Source organism: Taeniopygia guttata, chromosome 17, assembly GCF_048771995.1.
Source record: "Taeniopygia guttata chromosome 17, bTaeGut7.mat, whole genome shotgun sequence".
Lineage (NCBI taxonomy): Eukaryota > Metazoa > Chordata > Aves > Passeriformes > Estrildidae > Taeniopygia > Taeniopygia guttata.
In genome coordinates this window covers 5,855,901-5,876,299 of record NC_133042.1, presented here as the reverse complement: position 1 = coordinate 5,876,299, position 20,399 = coordinate 5,855,901, and the positions used below count along the sequence as shown (strand labels likewise).

General features: G+C 42.3%; 1 protein-coding gene across 2 annotated transcripts; it reads right to left on the bottom strand.

Moving 5' to 3' along the window:
- Positions 1 to 383: 383 nt before the first annotated feature.
- On the bottom strand, positions 384 to 10,247 carry SET (SET nuclear proto-oncogene). 2 transcript variants are annotated; one of them, XM_002197929.6, is made up of 8 exons: positions 9,685 to 10,007; positions 8,467 to 8,524; positions 7,359 to 7,501; positions 6,643 to 6,746; positions 6,352 to 6,465; positions 4,900 to 5,070; positions 4,657 to 4,803; positions 384 to 3,797 (listed from the first exon to the last, which is right to left on the bottom strand). In XM_002197929.6, the coding sequence occupies exons 1-8, from the start codon at positions 9,755 to 9,757 to the stop codon at positions 3,774 to 3,776; spliced, it is 834 nt and encodes a 277-aa protein (XP_002197965.5). In that variant the 5' UTR covers positions 9,758 to 10,007; the 3' UTR covers positions 384 to 3,773. The 2 variants fall into 2 exon arrangements, with proteins under 2 accessions (XP_002197965.5, XP_072792726.1); XM_072936625.1 differs by having other exon boundaries at positions 3,095 to 3,797; positions 9,845 to 10,247.
- Between the last annotated feature and the right edge of the window lie 10,152 nt (positions 10,248 to 20,399).

Below are 20,399 nucleotides of genomic sequence, written 5' to 3'. Positions count from 1 at the left end.
AAGGGGCAGTGGCACTGTCCCGGGAGCTGTGCGGACTCCTTGGGGGTTCCCAGAGCAGGGCGGGTGCTAAAGGTATGTCCTGACCTTCAACCGGCAGCCCCTGTCCTCCCATGATACCCGAGAGAGCACGCGGAAAAGGTGATGATCAAGAAAAAGTCTTAAAAGTCTCAAATTTTAATCCAGGAGAGGAAGGAAGGAGATTAAGCATAAATCTGTTTCCCACGGGAAGCAAGTATCGTGTACCAGTCACTTACTACCTCCCCTCACTCTTCTCCATAAAGGAAAAGTAAGCACTGCCCACATCATCTGTGAAAGACTGTGCCGAGTTTGGGACTAAAAAACTGATTCTCTTGAAAAAGACTCTTAGAAATGGTAGCATCAAGTAACAGTTAAATGTATTTTAATTCCTTCAAACAGAAGGATAGCTTGAAGGTACAGCAGAGAAATTATTTCATTGATTTCATTCTCTTTAAAAAACCAAACCAAAAAACAACATGGCTTCAAAATTCAGGAACAGTATCCAATAAACAAAGAACTATCCTTATGCACCTGGTTTAGTGTGGTACAAAGAGCTTACAGATTCAAGTGAATATCATAAATGACTGAGAAATCGATTCAGATAATGCTTGTTTACAGGGCAGAAATTATGTTGACAAGTATGAATAAGTACATAGATAATCTCTTTAGAAACCCCAAACTTTCCTGACTGTATTTACACACTCAGCCATATTTGTTTCCTTTGGCACGAGAAATTACAGACAAAAGATTCCATTTTATAGCAATTAAACTTTAAATTTAAAAATAACCTTTGAGATAGGCCATACAGCCCCAGCACAGCAGCTTCACCTTTATTAAATTGCTGCCAACTTTATGTTCTAATCCTGGAAATTCAAGCCAAAAAACCTGAAGTCATTTACCACCTGTGATAGATTTCACATGGTGGGATTAACTGCATGTGAGGAGCTCAAGCAGTGGGGAATTAATGATATTTAATAAGAATTAATTTCCCATTATTATCCAAGGTAGATGTCTTTTTAAAAGCTCTTTATACACATATAAAATAAATCCAGCAAAAAATGGACACCCATTACATATATTCAGCCAAATTAGACATTAAGTGAACAGTCAGAGCACATGATGGCCAGCTGTAGTATTTCTTGAGCATTGCAGAGAAATGTGTTAATACCTAATCATATCCATGCTAGGAAAAAAAATTTAAATAACACTTAACTAATACGGTTTATTCTTTTACCATGTCAGTTTACTCTTTAGCCATTGCCAGGAGTAAACCCTCAAGTTTCACAGCAAATTCAGTATTATCAGTACAGTAGTAAGAGTATTTTGGCACCCTGAAAAATCCTTAAGAAAGCGCAAGAAAAATGTCTTAAGTAGCATTTAATTATCCAGACTTCTCATTTCTTGTTCCTGGTATTTGACTTTACAGAGCCTGAAGCTTTGATTACTTTCAAAACAGTTTTTATAAGTTTTCTGCTAGTAACCAACAGGGATGGAACAACAATGGCACAATTATTTTTCCTAAAGCATTCAAGACTGCCAGAAGATTATTTTCCTTGAGGAACTACAATTAGGACTACATAAAATTAAGTAATGAGGCATCATGGCAAGAAACAGCACATCGACCCTCTACCACAAGAGGAAGCTATTTTCAATCTTACAACAAAAAGGAATCAAATTAAAAACCACTAAAATTTATAGGACTTCATGGGTTTTGTTCCTTCTCTCTCTAGATGGTAAGAAACCATTACTTATCAACGTTGTTCTAGGCTCTGCAAAGGAGGATGAGGGCAGAAGCTTTTGTTGAGATGGAATAAAGTACATGGTTGTCTTATATTCGCATTGATCACATGAGACTGGACGTTGCATTGTCTCTGATAACTGGATTGAATCCAAGCTGGACCACACACTTACAGAATGTTTTCCCTCACACATGTTATTTGTGCACGTCTCAACCAGACATTGATCTTGTTCTGCCAAGTGTATTCTTAAGCATCAAAAAAAAGCTGAATTTGACTACACCAAATTCTGTGAGGAAAAGGAATCAGAGAATATAACAAGTCTTCCCAGAAGACAGTCTTTTCTATACATCCAAAGAGCTATTTGAATTTCAGATGAGCTGATAGAACATTTTTTCTTAAATATTTCAAAAGCAAAGCATGTTAAAACAACTTCCATTACATTTCGTGGAATACCAGTTCCAACACCTTCTTACGTGAAATTGTTACAAGTTTCTCAAATGCAGTCTCTTAAAATGAGAGTACAGTGTATCTAAAGCACATATACATGCTGCTACCAAGGAAAAAATACAGTGAAGTAGCAACTTTTTATACATGAACTTTACTAAGAATCTTGCTCTTTGAAATAGCCCCCAAATTAGCTTTCAATTAAGATTTGTTTTCAACGGAAAAGACTTACAAAACCACCCAAATATTTTAAAACCACCCCTTAGTCTTTTTGTTCTGAGCTTGCAAGGTATTTTCATGCAAACTGATGTACTGGAGATACAGTACTGCAAACTACTAAAAGTTCTACAAATCAAGTGACTTTCCTTTTTGCAAAACTATATACCTGTGTCTTCACACACAGCACATGACCCTACAGGGAACTCAAGAGTCAGTGTGCAGTAGAACTACCACAGGAAACACTTTACAGGTACTGAAATAGTGGGAACTACATGAACTGGTTCAGTCCACACAACCACAAGGCTGCACTGCACTACAGAAATACTGACAAAATGCCCCCAAAAATGCCAAGAAACTACAGCAAGTTCTAAATAGGATATAAAAGCTGTTTCTTTCAGTGAAGACCAACCAGTCCCTTTGTGTACACATTTAGTTTTATTGTAACAAAGCAACTTGTACACTTTAACGTTTAAAACTGAGCATCTTTCTTTCCTTTCCAGTGAAACAAAAAAAAAAAAAAAACCAAAAAGAAAAAAAAGGAAAAAACCACCAAAAAAAAAAGAAAAACAAAACAAATTAAAAATAAACAAGAACAAAATTACAATAGAGAATGTCAATTCCAAATAAGATCCTACAGGTTCTGCTGATTCTCCATCAAGTGGCAGGGCTCAAAGTCATCATTAGGAGAAGATTTTATTTTAAAAGTGTCATCTTAAACTGCAAGGATGTTTGTTAAACATCACAATTAAACATGCCAAAGGAGAAGAAGCCATGTTGTCAAAATGCCCACTTAACCCACCCAAACTTCTGAAACCCACCCCGGCTGACCTTCTATAACCCCATTTTTATTTTTATTTTTTTGTTGTTTTTTTTCTTTTTTTTAAACAAGAGAAAGTAGACAGATACATGTTGGTAAATGCTAACTGTCCATATTCACATAGAGACACAGTGTAATCTCTGAGCCCAATATACAGAGAAAGAAGGAAAAAAGCTAGATTCTATGCACTACTACACAGGGGCCTAGCACTCTTCAGCTTCCAGCAGAGTGAAGGGAGCAGAAGGTTTTCTTTTTTCCCACAGAACATGGTGTGTTGAATTCATAAACAGTTTTTGTTTTGAGACAGAAAGGGATAAAAATGAACTTGAAACAGAAACTGGTAGATTCTTTTCCACTGTATTCTGCTCAAGATATTTCCCCAAAAGAACTCGTGAACCATGGTGTAGAGGGAGAGAAAAAGAGACCTCAAGAGAACAAGGCGACTGAGCACAAGAAAAAAAAGACAGCAACTTGCTCCCAGGGACTGGAGAAAAATTAAAAAGGTAAAAAGGGGTTTGGAATCCATCAGTGTTCAATTAGTCATCTTCTCCTTCATCCTCCTGTTGAAAGATAAGCAAGAATTAAATAAATCTAATCACTAAACTTCAGATAGCAAATGCAGTGACCAGAACCTTTTACTCATTGTGCTGTATGATCATCTCTTCCCTCACTAAAGGATGGTAACACTTGCCCAGGGTGCCAAGCTTCTGACACAGAAATCACTCACTACCTGGGTGTCCCAAGGAAAACACGAGAGGTTTGACAAACTGTGACTTAGAATCACTACAAGCACTGACATGATATGAGTTTAAGACGTGGAAAATGAAGGGGTCATTTCCCCCTCATTTAAAACTCCGAAGAACAAAATGCTTCACCTTTCACATGCCAAATTCTAGGTTATAAAACAGAGCCCTCCTCTCACTGCACGTGGTTTGTGCTGCCGCAAGTCAGACACACCACGCCCAGTTCCAAGAAACAAAGACATTCTAAACTAACTTCCCAACACCCTGGGATCCTGCAATCCCTCTTACTACAAAAGCAAATTTCTAATTCCTGAACCCAACAGAAAGTGTTAGGTAGGCTGGCCATAAACAGAAATAAACCAACAAGCGGGAAGGATGACTGGATGCCTCAACAAAAGCCACTTATATGTAAAGCATTGCTAAAATACTCAGTAATGAAGCAAGAATTTTATCACATTAATATCCTAGTTCTCCTAGATCACTTCCCTTACAAATTTACTGCAAATATGTACTTCCACTGTCTCTCATATACACAAACATACTTATTACTACCTGAAATCACTGAATGCAGTCACAGTTCTCACACTTGGGGTGCAAAAAAGAACCAGTGGCTTGGTATTCTCACAAGATCCTTCTCAAACACCAAATGAATGGCATGAAGGGCAAGATTACTCACCTCTCCTTCCTCTCCCTCATCATCATCTTCATCTTCCTCCCCCTCATCTTCATCTCCTTCTTCATCAATATCCTCTAACCCTTCCTCCTCTTCATCATCATCATCATCCTCCTCTCCTTCCCCTTCTTCATCATCCATATCAGGAACCTTAAAGACACATTTGCAACATCAACTACAGCGATCAAATCCAGTCTTTCACAGAGCTGTTGTGGGTGCAGATGCCCTGCTCAGGACTGTACCTACCAAGTAGTACTGTAGGGGATTTGGCCAGATGTCATCCTTGATGACTTCTCCTAGTTCATCAGCCCCTGCATCAGAGTGGTCAGTGAACCAGGTGAAGAAGCTTTCTGGCTCTTCATGCTGCCTCTTCCTACTGGCTTTGTTCTGTGTCTGGCTTGAACGTTTTGTCAGGTCCTGAAAAGAAAGTTAAGAAGTTCCCTAAAGTCATCTTTCTATGGTGTTTTTTTTCCTATAAGCACCATTTCAGAATGTACTTGTCTGAACAACCCTAATAAGTCACTTCCCCTCCCTCTTCAAGGGCAAGTCTGTAAAACACATCTCAAGCCCAAACTGACAGAAGATACTGGCATTTCTCATGAACAGGAGAGAACAGTAAATCCACTTGGTTCTTCCAATGGCCTCCACTGGAACACTGAAAATTCAGATAAACTCACATCTGATTTACGTTTCCCTATCTCAGGGAAACACAAGTATGACAATTGTTTAATGACATACTGAACTTACAAAGTCTCACAATGACTAAATGCCACTCAGAGTAGTTGTAATTGCAGCAACTACTACATACACCCAATTTAAGAAAGTCTCTACACCTCTAAGCTCTTTTATCACTTGGATATAAAGACCTGCCTAGGCCTTTTTGCCTAAGATTTCCCACTCTGAAGTCTTCAGGCCACTCTCTGTGGTAAGTGCAAAAAACCTCCACACAAACTGCTGAAACACATGGCCACAAGAATACGTGTACGGTCTGTATCTGTCACCTTATCCTAGAAAAGAAGTGTAGTAAGTTTGCAACAATCTTTCTGTTAAATCTGAAATGAAATAATTTATTTATTTGACCATATGGTTACACTACACTTCCAGTGTTTTTTTTCTCCTGACATAATGACAATATTTATAGGTTTAGACTGTTTAAGAAGAACAAAGCAGAATTCACACTGATTTTATGGTGTATTGTAAAGATCACATGAAGTCCTGTACAGAAATGCAATTTCTGGTACAAGAGGAAAAGTTCCAGTTCTCAACACTCAACACTCTCCTCAGTCTAAGAGTGACAAAACAAGCTGCAATTTAACCGCAAGCCCCAGCTCTACTTCTAAAAACCCAGTTCAAAATCTTCAGGATAACACTGACAAACTTCTACAGAAATAAACTGCAGTAAATTAATGATTCTTAAACACCGCCTGGGTGACAAGTATGCCCACATTATTATAGCTACAAATTCTACAAAAGATGTGCCATCTGGAAATGAAGTCAAAGCAATAGAGGAAAATATAAAACAAGATCACACACTGCTATCTGATCCCCCTAAACCTGTTGTCCTTAGAATTCTTAATTTAATAGTTATTTTAAGTAAACACAAGACAGTCTAGATCCTGGCCAAGGAAGAGACAAGCTAATGGACTTGGTAATGTTTTTACTTGGTCACACTTGTGCTTTCCCAGATGCAATACATACCTTTCCAGATTTCCATTTGATCTCAGTCGATTTTGAAGATGGGTCTCCACTTTCATTGAGGTGAAACTCTTTGGAGAGAACTTTATTTTCAAAGTAGGGATTCTCATCAAAATACTGCAGAGTGGAAAGCAAAGAGTTAGAACCCACAGAATTGAAACACACATATCGAGTCAAAACTGGCACTAAACAGGTAACTGCAGATATTTCAGTCATAAACTAGAACCCAACATGCAATCACATTAAAAAAACAACAGCAGAATCACAAGTGAATGAACCATTTAAAGTACTTACAAAATCTATTCTGTAACCTGATTTGATGTCTTCAAATTCTGTCACCTCAACTCTGGTCAAGTAATGCAGTGCTTCCTCATCTTCTTCTCCCAGCAGTGCAGATACTGAGAGAGAAGGAGGAATCCCATATTAACAAAGTCATGAAACAGGCAGGCAAAACACAGGAAACTGATAGCTAGGAAGATCTAAAAAGCAACACATCTGTCCAAGCCAACTTCTCATGGCTCTTTCTTTTCAAGTTACCAGCCAACAGCCTACCCACACATACCCACCCTTCCCTCTCAAATAGATTTTCATGCATGTAGTTTGCCCAATTTAAAGCAGTCTACAAACTTGTTTTGTAGAAAGTTTATTGTCAGGAGTCCCAGGGAGCTCACATCCAAGTAAAAAAACATCCAAACACTCTAGAACAATTTTTTTTTGTTTTTGTTTTTTTTTTTTTGCTTTAAGTTCCCAATGAACGGTATAAAGTGAGAAACTTGCAATTTAAAATGCAGAAATAAATTTTAGGATTGAAATATTTTAGTAAACAAGATGTTCCTTTGGCCAACAAGTGCAAGAAAGAAGAAGCTTAAAAATGAAATCTAGGACAGAAAGGAAGTATTGTATGCCTAGTAACAACTCCCTAAGACCCTCAGAGCTTTAAAACACTCATATAACTAGCAAGCAAACGTTGAATTTACAGGGGGTAAAAAAGAGAGCTATTAAAAATGTACCTTGTGGATGGTTGACAAATGTTGTTACCCAGAAATTCGGGATTTTGGCGATCAATTCTGACCTCTTCTGGAAGAATGGTTGGCGGAGTTTGTTGTATTTCTGTTCTACTTTCAAAATTTCCTCACTGGCTTGTTCATTCAGTCTGTAATAGAAAGAGGCATGTTAACCACATGGAGAGAACTGGGATTGAAGGACACATCAGAGCAGTTAACTAAGAGCTGAAAGGGTTTGATAAGACCAGTCTGCCATATTCTGCAGATGAAGTGTCCCAAAAACCCCAGAAGCTCAGAGCTGTAACAACTGTAAAAAACACTCTTCAAGAAGCAATCTCACTGGTCTGAATGGAACCTTCTAATCACAAAGCAGTGTTTTACCTCTTGAACATTCTGCCTGCATAAAGCCTGAAGAAGGCTAACATAGCCCTATCACTTGCCTCCTATAACTTCTAGGCAGGCAAGGAAGCTTCAGCAAAGAAATTCTGCACCCTGTGCAAGTAAAATCTGAAGACTTAAAACTGAACTGTTGTTGTAAAAAGGCAAAGCCCTCATACTGCAACAACTTCACACATTCACAGCCCCAAGAGCCACCTGCAGTCCTTGTAGGACACTGGCATGGAGAGAACATGCAGGCAGGGACTGACACAGAACCCACAGCCCCAAGAGCTTTGGCATACAAAATTAACATCTCAGAGACATTTTCTGTGTATTACTGCACAAGCACATGAATATTGTAATAAAAATGTATAATAAAAGCTGACTTTTCATCCAAGTGTTTGGTTCTGCTTGCTAACAGGGAAATACTTTAACCAAATAGCTTACATATTAACTTGAGAAGACAGTGTGAAATACATTTCTATTATCAAGAATACCACAATTAATTAAAAATTTTAAACTCAAGTTCTACCTCTTTAATTATACATAATTAAGCAAGAAACCAGGACACTTCTTTGTTATTTTAATGTCTCTAATCAAGTCGGAACACAGGTATATCTTGGAGGAGTTCAAAGACAGTGAGTACTTCTGAGTGTTCACTTTACAAAACACTTTCACTTCTGTCAGTTATATTTCAATTTCTGCTACAACATTTTAAAAGTTAGATAATGTTTACCTGTCTATTTCATTCTGTACTTCATCAATGTGTTCAATTGCTTCCTGCTGCTCTTTTTCTGAAAAACAGATGAAAACGTGTCAATATCCCTTCATTCACAAGCCTGACAAATCACCTGGGGTTTCTCTTTGAGAAATTTTCTAGTAATCTACTGTAGAAGTTCTCAGATATTTCTATTCAATGTCACAAGAGTTACAAGGCCTCAAAGCACCAGCTTTACATGGTGTGTTGCAGATAAAGTGCAGCAAAGTTTGATAAAACAGCCCTTAAATCGAGTTCACCCTTGGAACCCACAGCTCACATCCCGCTACAATGTTTTACAAGCCAACTTAAATTACAAGCCAATACTATTTTAATTAAAAAGTTGTAAGCCACAATTTGCTACGACCAACACATTTGAAAAAACGAGATGTAATTTACAGAGCGCTGGAATATCATAGAAATAGCCTATCTGGGTATATACCACCTTCCAAAAACCGAAAAGAACGTTCAAAAAGGCAGTTACAAATGAAAGAGTCGCGAAAGCCGCCGCTTGGCAGGTATTTTCTAATGGGCACTTTCCCCGGACCGCATTTGGCCGAGGCCTGGCTTACGGAGCGCTGTTTACCCACGGCGCGGGAGATGAATGAGCGGCAGCGGGAAGCGGCTGGAGCGGAGCAGCGGCCGGTGCGCGTCCCGCAGGGCCCGGCCCGCGCTGGGGGACAGCTCAGCCTCTCCGGGCGCGGGGGACGCACGTGGATAGGGCACTGCGGCCGGGGACAACCCCGACCTTCAACAGCCGATCGCACGTGGGGCCGGCGCGGGCGGCCTCGGCACCGCGTGTCTCCGCCGCTCCATCCCCGCGCGGCCCGGCAGCACCACGCGGCCGCGGCCGGCGCGGGAGGCGGCGGCGCATCATGGCGGCGGCGGCGGAGCACAATGAGGCTCCGCGGATGCTGCTCCGGGAGGGGCGGCGGGGGGGTCCCGCTGCTCCGCCGAGCCGCAGCGCCCCCCGCCCGGCCCCGCGGGGAGCGAAGCCGGGCCGGCAGCGCAGACAAAAGGGCGCTAACATGGCCTCCTCCCGCCGCCGCCGGGCCTGCACATCCGCCCGGCCGGGCCCGCGCTCCGCCCGCCCCCGGCGCGGCCGCGGCCCGTGCGGCGGGGGAAAATGGCGGTCGGCGCGAGGCGGAGGCCGCGCCGGCTGCCGCCATTCCCGTCCCGCCCCCGGCGCGGCCTCACCTGAGGTCTCGTCGGCCCCATCGTGGTTGGAGTTCAGCTCCTTCTTACTGACTTTGGCCGCCGGCGCCGACATGTTGGTGGCTGCGGAGCGCGGAGGGCGGGAGGGAGGGGGGGGGCTGCAAAGGGCTGCGCGGGGGGGGGGGGGGGGCCGGGCACTGACTCCTCCTGCTGCTGCTGCTGCTGCCGCCGCCACTCAGGTCCCTCCGCCGCCGGGGCGCTCCCGCCTCCTCCGCGCGGTCCTGCCGGATACCGGGGCGGCAACGGCGCTTCGCGCTCCCTCGCCCAGAGCCGCCACCGCCACCTCCTCCTCTGCTGCTGGCGAGGGGCGGGCACGCGGCGCGCATGCGCGGCCCCCCCCTCCCGCCCGGCCGGGCCACGGCGGCCGAACCGCGCGTGCGCACCGATCCCCCCGCCCCGGGCGCGCTGTGCCGCGGGCGGTGCGATGCGCAGGCGCACTGCACCCTGCACACACACACGCGCCGGGGAGGTCCCGCGTGCGCAGCCGTGGAGAGGCCGCGCCCCCCGACCGCCCCAAGCCGGGCGCTCATTGGTCAGGGAGCGCTGGGGGGGCGTGGCCGCGGCGCGGAGACACAGAGGACGGCGCGCGCGGGAGGGCGGGGGCGCGCGCGGGGTGTGTAAGATACGGGGCCGCGCATGCGCGCGTGCTGCACGTGCCCGCGCGCCCTCGCTGTGGCGGCGCGCGCGAGGCCCCGTGAGTCCCGCCCCGGCCCCTCACGGCCTGAGGGGGCACCGAGCCCTCGGAGCGGCCGGAATGGTCCTGTCCCGTTCCCCGACCGGGGGACATCGGGGGGCAGAAATGGATTTCCGGACCCCCGGCCTCCAGACAGTGCTCAGAAGGCTGCGGTCCCGCTGCTTGAGGGGTTCCCCTGGTTCTAGGCTCAGCGCTTCCAGCCTGGCACGCTCTGGGGATGTGCACTGCCCACTGCGCTGCCTGCCTTACCTGGGACATGGCACAAAGCAATCATGGAATCACCAAGGTTGGAACAGACCTTTAAGAACATCATGTCCAATGTTCACCCAGTATGACCACTGTAACCCCCAAACCATTAAAGCACATCACCCAGAACCAGATACAGACACTTCCTGAACACCTCCAGGGATGGTGATTCCACCTATTCCAAAGAAGGGCCACCTTAGTAGGGAAAAATCAAATACCAGAATTTCCCATCTCAGCTTAAGTCCTCTCACTGCAGGCAAGGCAGAAGAGACCACCCCTCCTTTCAGGTGATTGTGGAGAGCAATGAGGTGCCCCCGAGCCTCCTTGAGACTAAACAAACCCATATAAATAACTTGGGACATTCTGTGATGAGAGCACAGAGCCCTGTCAGTCACATCCAGCTCAGTTACTGGGGAGCTCGACTCCAGAAGGTCACAGAGCTGCCTGCCAGCACACCTGCCACTGCACCGAGAGCAGGCAGACTTTAAATAACCCTTTTTGTCCCTTTCCTGTCCACCTGTCATGGAAGAGCTCAGTGCAGCTCCACAGCTACAGCTCGCCCGTGTTTGCTCTTAAAGGAATAGCCGGGTCACTCTTTTCTATCAAAAGCAGCAGCATATGATTCACAGATGAGTGTGAGGATATAGTTTGGGTTAAGAAACAAGTACAGTTTTGATGAAGTAGGAATTTGCTGTCTGTATTTGCTTCCCCAGTCAAACAACTTTAGCATAGTCTTCCTGCTCGTTTCCTGTTTTGCCTCTTCAAGTTGTTCTTCTATTGGACCTACTCAATGAGGCCCGGATTAGTTCCTGCCTCCTCAGAAGTCCTGACTATACTTTTCTGAATCCTGCTCCCACCTGTTGCTTCCAAATCCCCATTGTTTTTTCTTTTGTATTCCCAGCTGTCACTTCCCACCAGCTATGCCCTCGTTTCCACTGCCACCCACAAGGGCTGTGGCATGCGCAGGGTTTGTGTTGTGCTTCCCCGTGCAAACAGCAGGAGAGAGGAGCTGCCATCCCCTTACTTCTCTGGTTTCACATACAGCAATTGTAAGTGCTGGGCATGAAAGATAAGCAAAGCATCACAACTTTATAAATGCAAGATTATGAAATCCTCCCCGAGGGGGGGATGTCTCAAGGCCTTCCTGAAGCCCATCACAGCGAGATGACTCTTTCCTTATTCTGTCTGCATCTCCCAAGATTGATTAATATGGATATCTTCCAATTCAGACGAGGTAAACTCATGTGTGCAGCTTGGTTTTCATCCTTCTGTTTCCTTTGGGTCTCTTGATGATGAAGTTGTATCTACTCTTTTCTCACCTTTAATTTACTATATTGTCTTTCTCTAGATTAGTCTTTGAAGATCTATAATTTGAAATACAGGTGGCAAATTTGAAAGCTAATTCCAAGCAGTAACAAGTGACAGCTGTCAGTTCCCTACTAGAACTCCTTGTTTAGTCTATAAATTACCAGGTATTCCTGAAGTACATGGTTATGATGATACTCTGACGTATTTAAAACCAAGAAATCATGAATTTTAACTGCTGTACTATTAAAAAACCATTTCCAAGATCTGTTTTTACTACCTTAAAACTAGCTATTGTCAACAAAAAAGGGTGTATAGATTATATATAAATATTTAAAAGACTATAAATACATGTAAATATTAAAAGAATATGAGTTTAATATCACCAAAACAGTAATAAAAGAACCCCCAAAAATGTAGAGGGTTTATTGATAAATATTCAGTTACCTCCCTTCAAATCTTTCTAATGTTTTCATGACCTGTAGCTAAACTCTAAGGCAGTTTTAGTCCTTGAATAACTGTTGAGGGTTTAAATGTACAGTTATAACTGCACATATTCCTCAAGAACTGACTAAACAGACTCAATTTCCTTTCTTTGTAAAGGAAATTTCATATTTGCTCCTTGAAGTTCAGATCTCCAGTGTTTCTTTCCTTGGCTAGATATGTTACTACAATTGAGAGACATAATTGATAATCATGCTTACTTTCTGGACTGTCAAGTCAGCTGTAAACTTTAAACTTGAACCCTCAGTTTGGCAAATGAAATCAGAAAATGTGCTAAAATTCTCTCTAATATATATAATGCAGTGAAAAAAGTAAGAGTACATTTCCCCCTAAGTATTTCTGCAAGGAAAACTGGCATATATACCATCATGCAAGTAAGTCAATGTAATTAATAGCATCTTATGGTTTCATAGCCTTCCATCCCAAAGAACTGGGAATTATTGTAGAGAAATACAAAACAAGGATCATTTTACCATCGCTGAAATGCAAACGACTGCTTAAGAACTGTACATCTATGCTGGGAGCCTGGTTTTCCACAGAGAACTTGCAGGCTTGGGCTCTGTGTTAAGAACACAGATTCCCCCTTGGAGTGCAAGACAAGTTTTCAGAGTATATGAAAGCTTTCAAGCCACTGAGTACACCTGTGAGTTGAAGGCACATTTCAAGAACACACAAGCTTGTATTTGATAGCAAAGCCTGACTGGTACGTCAGGCAGAGACACGGGGCTGGTTTGCTGTGTGTGATCAGTCTGACAGCCCCCAGGAACTGCTGAGCCTCCCTGGCACTACACACACAGTTTGGCACACACATTAACCAGTCAAACACCAGCTCCAACTGTTTATTCGTCTCCACTAGTCACAGACCTTCCCAGTCAAGCATTCATGTTAGAACTGACAGGTGAGATAATGACAGAAGAATCTTCCACATGTCCTCACAGTTGTTGCAGTTTAAACCTCTGAATGAAAACATTTCAGGACTGATAATTGCCTTGAAGCAGGACAGCAGTTCAGTAACACAGGCAGTGACTAACAATGTCACTGAATAAATACAGTGATCCTACTTGTATTAGTTTTTATTTTTATTTTTTCTTAAATATCCGTTAGACATCGTTAGACATTGCTAAACCTGACTTTTATTTTTTTCTACACCAACATCTCTAACTTACCAGAGCACCTGCTTGTAATCCATGAAGAGATGTACAGTTACATAACACCTGTGCTTGTTCCCAGATACTAGAGGCAAAGAGGCAGGCAAAATACTCTTTAAAATATTAAATTGAAAGTCAACAAAACCTTAGACATTTCTGAACATGAGGCATAAGCTTTTCAGACATGTTGAGGATGAGATAAAACTGTACCTTGTGCTTCTGCAAGGAGATATACAGAAGATCCTCTCCATCTTCTCCACTCATAGGAAAATTAAAAGGGAGACAATATTTCTACAGAGTCACTTTATAAATGTTTGCTTTCCAGGATTTTAACTCTGGCCAATTCTTAAAACTCTTATTTATCATCTCCTCAGTCCTACAGCAAGAAAACTCTTGCTGAATCCTAGGCAAAATTCACTATCACTTCTAGATTTGGTTCCTTGGGAATAAACTAGAGGCAAAAATTTTACACTCAGTGTATTTCATTCACTGTCTTGTTACCAAGTGGCAGCGGTTTTTGTGGGAATCTTTAAAACCTTCCTTTGTTATGCAGAGCACTATTGATACTTTAACTCTCAGGGGGAGTAACCTCTGTCTCTATCCAAAAAGTATCAGATAAAAATAAACACACACAACATTGCTCAGCAAAGAACAAGTACATTAATTACAATTCATTAGTTTGAAGTTGGCGTTCCTCAAACATTTACGGTGTCTATTGAGTTCCGTGTAGGAGTATGGTGACAGGAAAGATGAAACAAAAGACAGGAAAACATGTAGGAATCTGTCATATACAGTTTTTGCTATAATAATACATTGTGCACATTATTCTTTTCATCTGAGAATGTCAAAGCTCATTTTAAAAATCTGGTTAAATGTAAAAAGCTCTGTGAGGAAAGTAATTCTTTTACTGGTAGGTGAACTGAATGCCAGAGTTATTCAGAGTTATTGCTCATTAGAGCCAGAGATGGAACTCAGGAATAGAACTGGTCTCCAACTTCAGCTACATAAAATGCTGCATGAGTTGCCAACTATGATCTGTGACTGGAATTTGGTTAATTGTGTCAGTCTGTAGGAACAGTTATTATTTTTTGGTATTACAATAGCTCTGAGAGTCCTGAAACTAATCCCTGCGTGCAAGGTTATACCTGCACGCACAGGAAAGAGGGGCTCTGGCTTGGAAGAATGTAAAGTCTTTCAGGACATGGTTTGAAAAACTACTTTTTGGTAGAAGTTCCTACTTATGCATTCCCCACCACACATTCCTCCCCTCTTCCCCTTTACATTGTTCGTGCATTGTGCCAGTGATTTTCTTTTTGTGTGTGTTAAATTGAATCTGAATCTGATTTCAATTAGAAATAGTGCCCACAACCCTTTTTTTTTTTTTTTTTTAAACTCAGACTAGTACTCTGATCTGGTTCCCTGGTGCAGATGCAGGAACAATGTTACAAGTAAGAGAGTCCCATGAAGACAGGAATGAAAGAGTGAGAAACATTACAAAAGTTTCACTTAGCAGAAGTGTTTGTCAAACTGTGCCATTAACTGAGCCCAACCATGACAAGGTTCTAACTGCAACTGGTGTGAAAAAATAGCAATTTGGTTTTGTAAGGTTTTGTTTTTTGGTTTTTTTTTTTTTTTTTTTTTTTAAATTAACACAAACAAGTGGAATATATCAGTAAACAAAAGAGCAGAGCTGCCACCTCAGGTGATACTGTAAAAACTTTCAGAGTAGAAATTGAGGTAATTGACAAATCATCTTCCTTTCCCCTTTGGAGTAAAAACTAATGTCTCTCAGAAACACACAAAGGAAATAACCTTTAAACTCCATGTTTGTTTTTGCAGTGGTTTGACTGGAAAATAATTTCATCTGCCTTTGTAACGGGGTGGGGGGGGTGGGGTGGTATAAAACAAAGTAGAGACCATTTCCCTCCCACCACAGCCGTACATCTATTATCTGACTCACCACTTCTGGGACTCCTTCTGGCAGCTCTGGTTTTATTGCACTGAAAATTCAAGCCTGTGAAAATATTCCCTATTTTCAGGTTTACTTTGTTCCCTGCTTTGTTCAGGTCAGTATCCCTTCCTTTAGGGGTCTGGAACCCGACATTCAGCAAGGGCTAGATGTTGCTGTTCTTAAGCCTTGTGAGAAGGACCAGCTCACTGGAAGGAAGGGGGGAGGGAAAGGAAGGGGGAGGAGAGTCCATATCTGAAGAGAGATTCCAGACTGGAGAAATTTTACTGACATCCATTCAGTTTCCAGGGTCTCCTTCAAGGGCTTTTACTGAGCTCCAAAAGCCCCTGCAATTCACAGCGGCATTTACATGCAACGTTCCCCTCTGGGAGCTAAGGTAAAACTGTACTCCTGGATAATAATCACAAAGAATACCACCAGACTCCTATTCAAATGTCAACCAGCCACTACCGTTGTAGAGAGTAACAAAGAGATGCTAATATAATTAATTATGAAGCCTCAGTACCCTCATTAACACATCTTTAGTGCCTAGATCTTTGAAAATCAGCTGTATAAAGTGACTGTCAGAGTTAATTCCTTATAAATTGCCTCCTGTCACATGCCAGCACTGCAGCAAGTTCTCTCAGGCCTTGATGCTAAGAAATCTGGGGTTTTTTTTAAGTTCTGATGCAGTTTTATTGGTGTTATTAAAGGTGTAAGCTGTTGCATAAGCAGTTTGTCAGGCTAGAGTAGAGAAAAATAAAAATGCCTTTAGTCAGCCCAGCTTACACAGTTGGTGGCATAAATAGGAAAAGTTTCAGTCAATTAAATGGAAAACTAAGGACAAAAGAAAAAACAGGAATGAAAGGTGTCACATAACTTGGCATTTAAATGTTTCCGGACCTTTTTTTAAATTTGAGGATTGCAGCCAGTTTATAGCTCTCCCTCCTACTGCTGCCTTTACAACAGCATTCCAGCTCCAGGCCTCACTCCAGAGCATCTTCCTGCCCCTCCACTCCCGCTCACAAATATATATTTCAATAGGCTTAAGCTACATGGAGTTCCAAAACCAGCATGTAATTGATGCAATTGTCTTTTACATTTCTCCAGAGAGAGCCACATTCATGCTGCTTAAGCCCTGTTTTGTCATGTTTTCCTTTTTTTTTTTTTCCAAGCTGGACTGGGATCAGTACTTGTGTTGGGAGCCCTACACATATACTGAAGAATGAAGTCACAGAAACAGGCTGTAGGGGTGGTTCATTCTGTTATTTCTCAGTACCAGACTGTCACTCTGCTACAAGATAAAGGGAGACGATAAAAAGAAAGTGATCATTACAAATCACTTGGCATTTTCTGCGAGCAGTTAAAACACTTGTACTGACACATCCAATTTGTCTATACAAGATACTCTGCTTCCCTTCATCTTCCATGTGCTTTTGAGAAGGTGATCATCTTTCTGCAGTGCATAAGTTTGTCAAGTTATCTCTCTGTGCTTGTATAATACATTCCAGGATTCTTTGTAATCTCTGTTATACTTGGGATAAAAACAAAATCAAATTAGATATTTTTATTTGCCATTTAAGAAGTGGCTTTCACAGTAAGTGTTTTTGCTGGTCTAGCTAATCTGGCAATATGCAAACTTGCTAAATGGAGGTAAAATTTATATCAGAAAGAGGAGTCCTTGCAAATCTGTCTTTCCTGTTGCATTCACTAACATGGTAGAAACATTATTTTCTTCTCCACTCTTAAATTACATATCCATTCCCCAGTAAAACTAAGATGTATTTATTGAACATTCAGTATTCATAGAAATAATGTCTCAGAAATAAAAGTGGCATGCTTGAAATTAAATAAATACAGATATTTCTGAAGAGCAACCCAGAACTATCATGCAAATTCTGCTTGCTTGCTTTACACAAGCACAGATCTGACGGTACCAAGTGGAGTGTAACAACTTACTTCTGAATGTCCTGTTTTGAAATCACTTTTGTCAAGGAAAGCCAGTTCTGTTTAGAGGATTAATATCTGTCCACATTATTTTCTAATACAGCCACTGGCTTTAAACATAGCAGTTAAAATTCCAACAACTGTTTGAGGCACTACAGATGCAATATGAGTTGATGAAGTGATGTACAGAACAGATAACTAATTTTTAGTCATGCATGTTTACTGAACATGGGATCAATTTAAGGGATCTCTGCTTTCTTTCATGCTGTCAGCACTGCAAAGGGTCAGGTACGGCACAGCAGATTGTACCTTTATTTCTGAGATGAGATGCTGGACATGCTGCTACAAACTCAGCAGGAACTAGAGGCTGCTGAGACCAAAAGCAGAGAGACACTGCCAGTCACCTTGTTGACAGCAGCAATCCCCTGCCCAAGGCAGAGACTCCCAGCTGCCACCGAGTTCAGAGTACCATGGCAGCCAGGATTCAGGATCCTGAGCCTTTCACAGATGCCTCTTTGGACAATCCATGGCACTGGGCCCCGTGCCAGCTCTGCTTGCCATTCCAACCCTGCCGGCAGTGCCTTTGTGCCCCTGTGGCGGTAACTTGCTGCCACCTGCCACAGAGCTTCCCCCCTGCTCCTTCCTGCTCTGCTTACACTTGACTAAAATCTTTGTCTTATTATTAATCATGAAGGAATGAATAGGGGATAAACAATACCTGCACAGGGCAAGAAATCACACCCATATTTATAGGGAACCCCCGACTAATTCTGCAAAGCACAATAGGTCATGATTTTAATGGAGATGGATTATTTTGATAATGTATTATGTCTTTTGGCATAACAGGACTTCAGAAGCAAGCTGATGTTTTCTGCTAAGAAGGAAAAATAGGTTTTCAAAGCAAAAAAGGCAGAGCATTTGCAGGGACATTTGGGAGGGGGGATAGGGAAAAGGAGGTCACAAATTAGAGAAAATGCATGAGCCTGTTATAGATGGCACTGGAAAAGAAATAGCTGGGGGAATCACACAGCTTGAGGTAACACAGAATCCACACGAGGACCTGAACCCTCATCAGGCTCCTGAGCACCTAGTGGGGTACATGGACATGGGTTCAACACTGACAGCTGTGGGGACCTCACTTCCACTAAGGTTTGGTGAATTTTAAAATCATTGATTTCTAACAAAAAAAGAAACACGGGAGTAACTGATCAGATATTGCCTATAGTCAAATGACAAGCACAAAATATCAGCATCAAGCCACTTCAAACTCCAGGTTACATCCTTTGGTTAATGCAAAGGCAATAGTTCAGTTCCCAGGCCTCAGGCAGACCTCATCTGTCCCCTCGGGCTGTTCAGCTGTGCACAGGTAGGATGGGAACTATCAGGGAACAGCTTTAGGTCTTGCTGGTTATAGAAGCTGAAGAAACAAGTAGGTTCTGGAGTGACAAAACCCTTGCTGTCGGTTGAAGAGTTTTGTTTGTTGGCTGTGGCTTGCTATGAATAAACGAGAATATGTATGAGGTTTTGTTCCTCTGAACAGTCATCAAACGCCAAAGGCAATACCTTCGATCCCCTGTCAAGCCACTCCCTGCCAGACAAAGTCCAAGAACTCTCTCATGGCCGGACTGATCTGTGCTTGTTGTTTTATTCGTCTTTACAGGCATCTGTTTGGGGTGGAAGGAATGAAGGGGAAGGTGTAAAAGGAGAAGGCTCAGTTACGACTCTCCGTTTTCGGGTACAATCTCCTGTTTCGCCTGTCTGGAGCCTCAACAGAACTGAATAGTTGCATTTATCACAAATCGAGGGCAGCGACTGCACCCACTAGTGGGGGAATTTTTACTGAGATGCAGCTCCGAGTATTTCTTTTGCTCAGGTCACAGCGATCACACGCTATCGTGCAGCTTTTTTCTGATGTTTTCCCCCTCACTTTTATTTTTTGTTTTCTCTTTACCTCAGCCTTCTTTTGTTGTTTTTTGATGCTGATTTGCTCCATTATGTAAAAGTTAAAACTTCCTATACTGTGTCTCGTGAAACTGGAAGGAAAAAGCACAGATCAGCCCCGTAAAAGCAGCCACTTAAAAGAGACTGGGTAGCCTCAGGCAAGTAACAGCCCTCCCCCACTCATCCCCGATTTTGCCTTATTTCTGATGATGTGAAGACAAAAACATCCATGTATCTGATACTGCCAGGCCAGGAAAAAAAAAAAAAGCAACGTAAGATTTCCTGAAATACCTTTTATATATCGAAACCTCAGCAAATCAGAGAAATTGGAATAAAGGATCAAAGTGCAGTTACTTAGAACAGTCCTTGTCTGGAGCTGTTTGCTCCTTTCTCATCCTCAGGGAAGGAAAAGCCCAGACATGCACCACGTTACAGGGAACATGTTCTACATTTGCAGTAACTTTGCATACTACTGGCTAAAAAAATTGATTAATTTTGGTCTGTTTCACATACCTAAATTCCAGTTTTCTTATCTCTTTGCCATCTCAAAAAACCACAAACTTTTTTCCTTAAGTCCCCCCTGATAAGTTTAATTTAAAGTTTTTAATTTGCAGTTTGTGCTTAGCATTTTTATGATGATGCAGCCTGTATATTAATTCACACTCATAATATTTACTCTTCTACTGAAGAATCATATGCCTTGGCAGTTCTACAGTTCTAATTATATAAAGTAAAGATAATTCATTGATGACTGAAGATGATCTATTTACAGAGGATAAATTTTAAGTATTTAGACCTTCTTAAGAAAACTACTCTGCTATTGGGTTCAAATATTTAGTATCAGTTTTTCAACACATAAAAAGCTGCCCCGTGCAATGACCCAAAGTGAGGAGCCTGCCTGCAGGAGAAGTGGGCTGGGAAAGTGCTCAGTTACATCCAGCCAGTCTCTGCCATTGCTCACGCT

Coding starts and splice junctions, on each gene's coding strand:
- SET (XM_072936625.1), bottom strand. CDS start 10,232: ATGAGCGCCCGGCTTGGGGCGGTCGGGGGGCGCGGCCTCTCCACGGCT. Junction 6,747..7,358: donor ATTTGTCAACCATCCACAAG/GTACATTTTTAA, acceptor CTTCTCTCTCAG/TATCTGCACTGCTGGGAGAA. Junction 5,071..6,351: donor TCAAATGGAAATCTGGAAAG/GTATGTATTGCA, acceptor CTTTCTTTTCAG/GACCTGACAAAACGTTCAAG.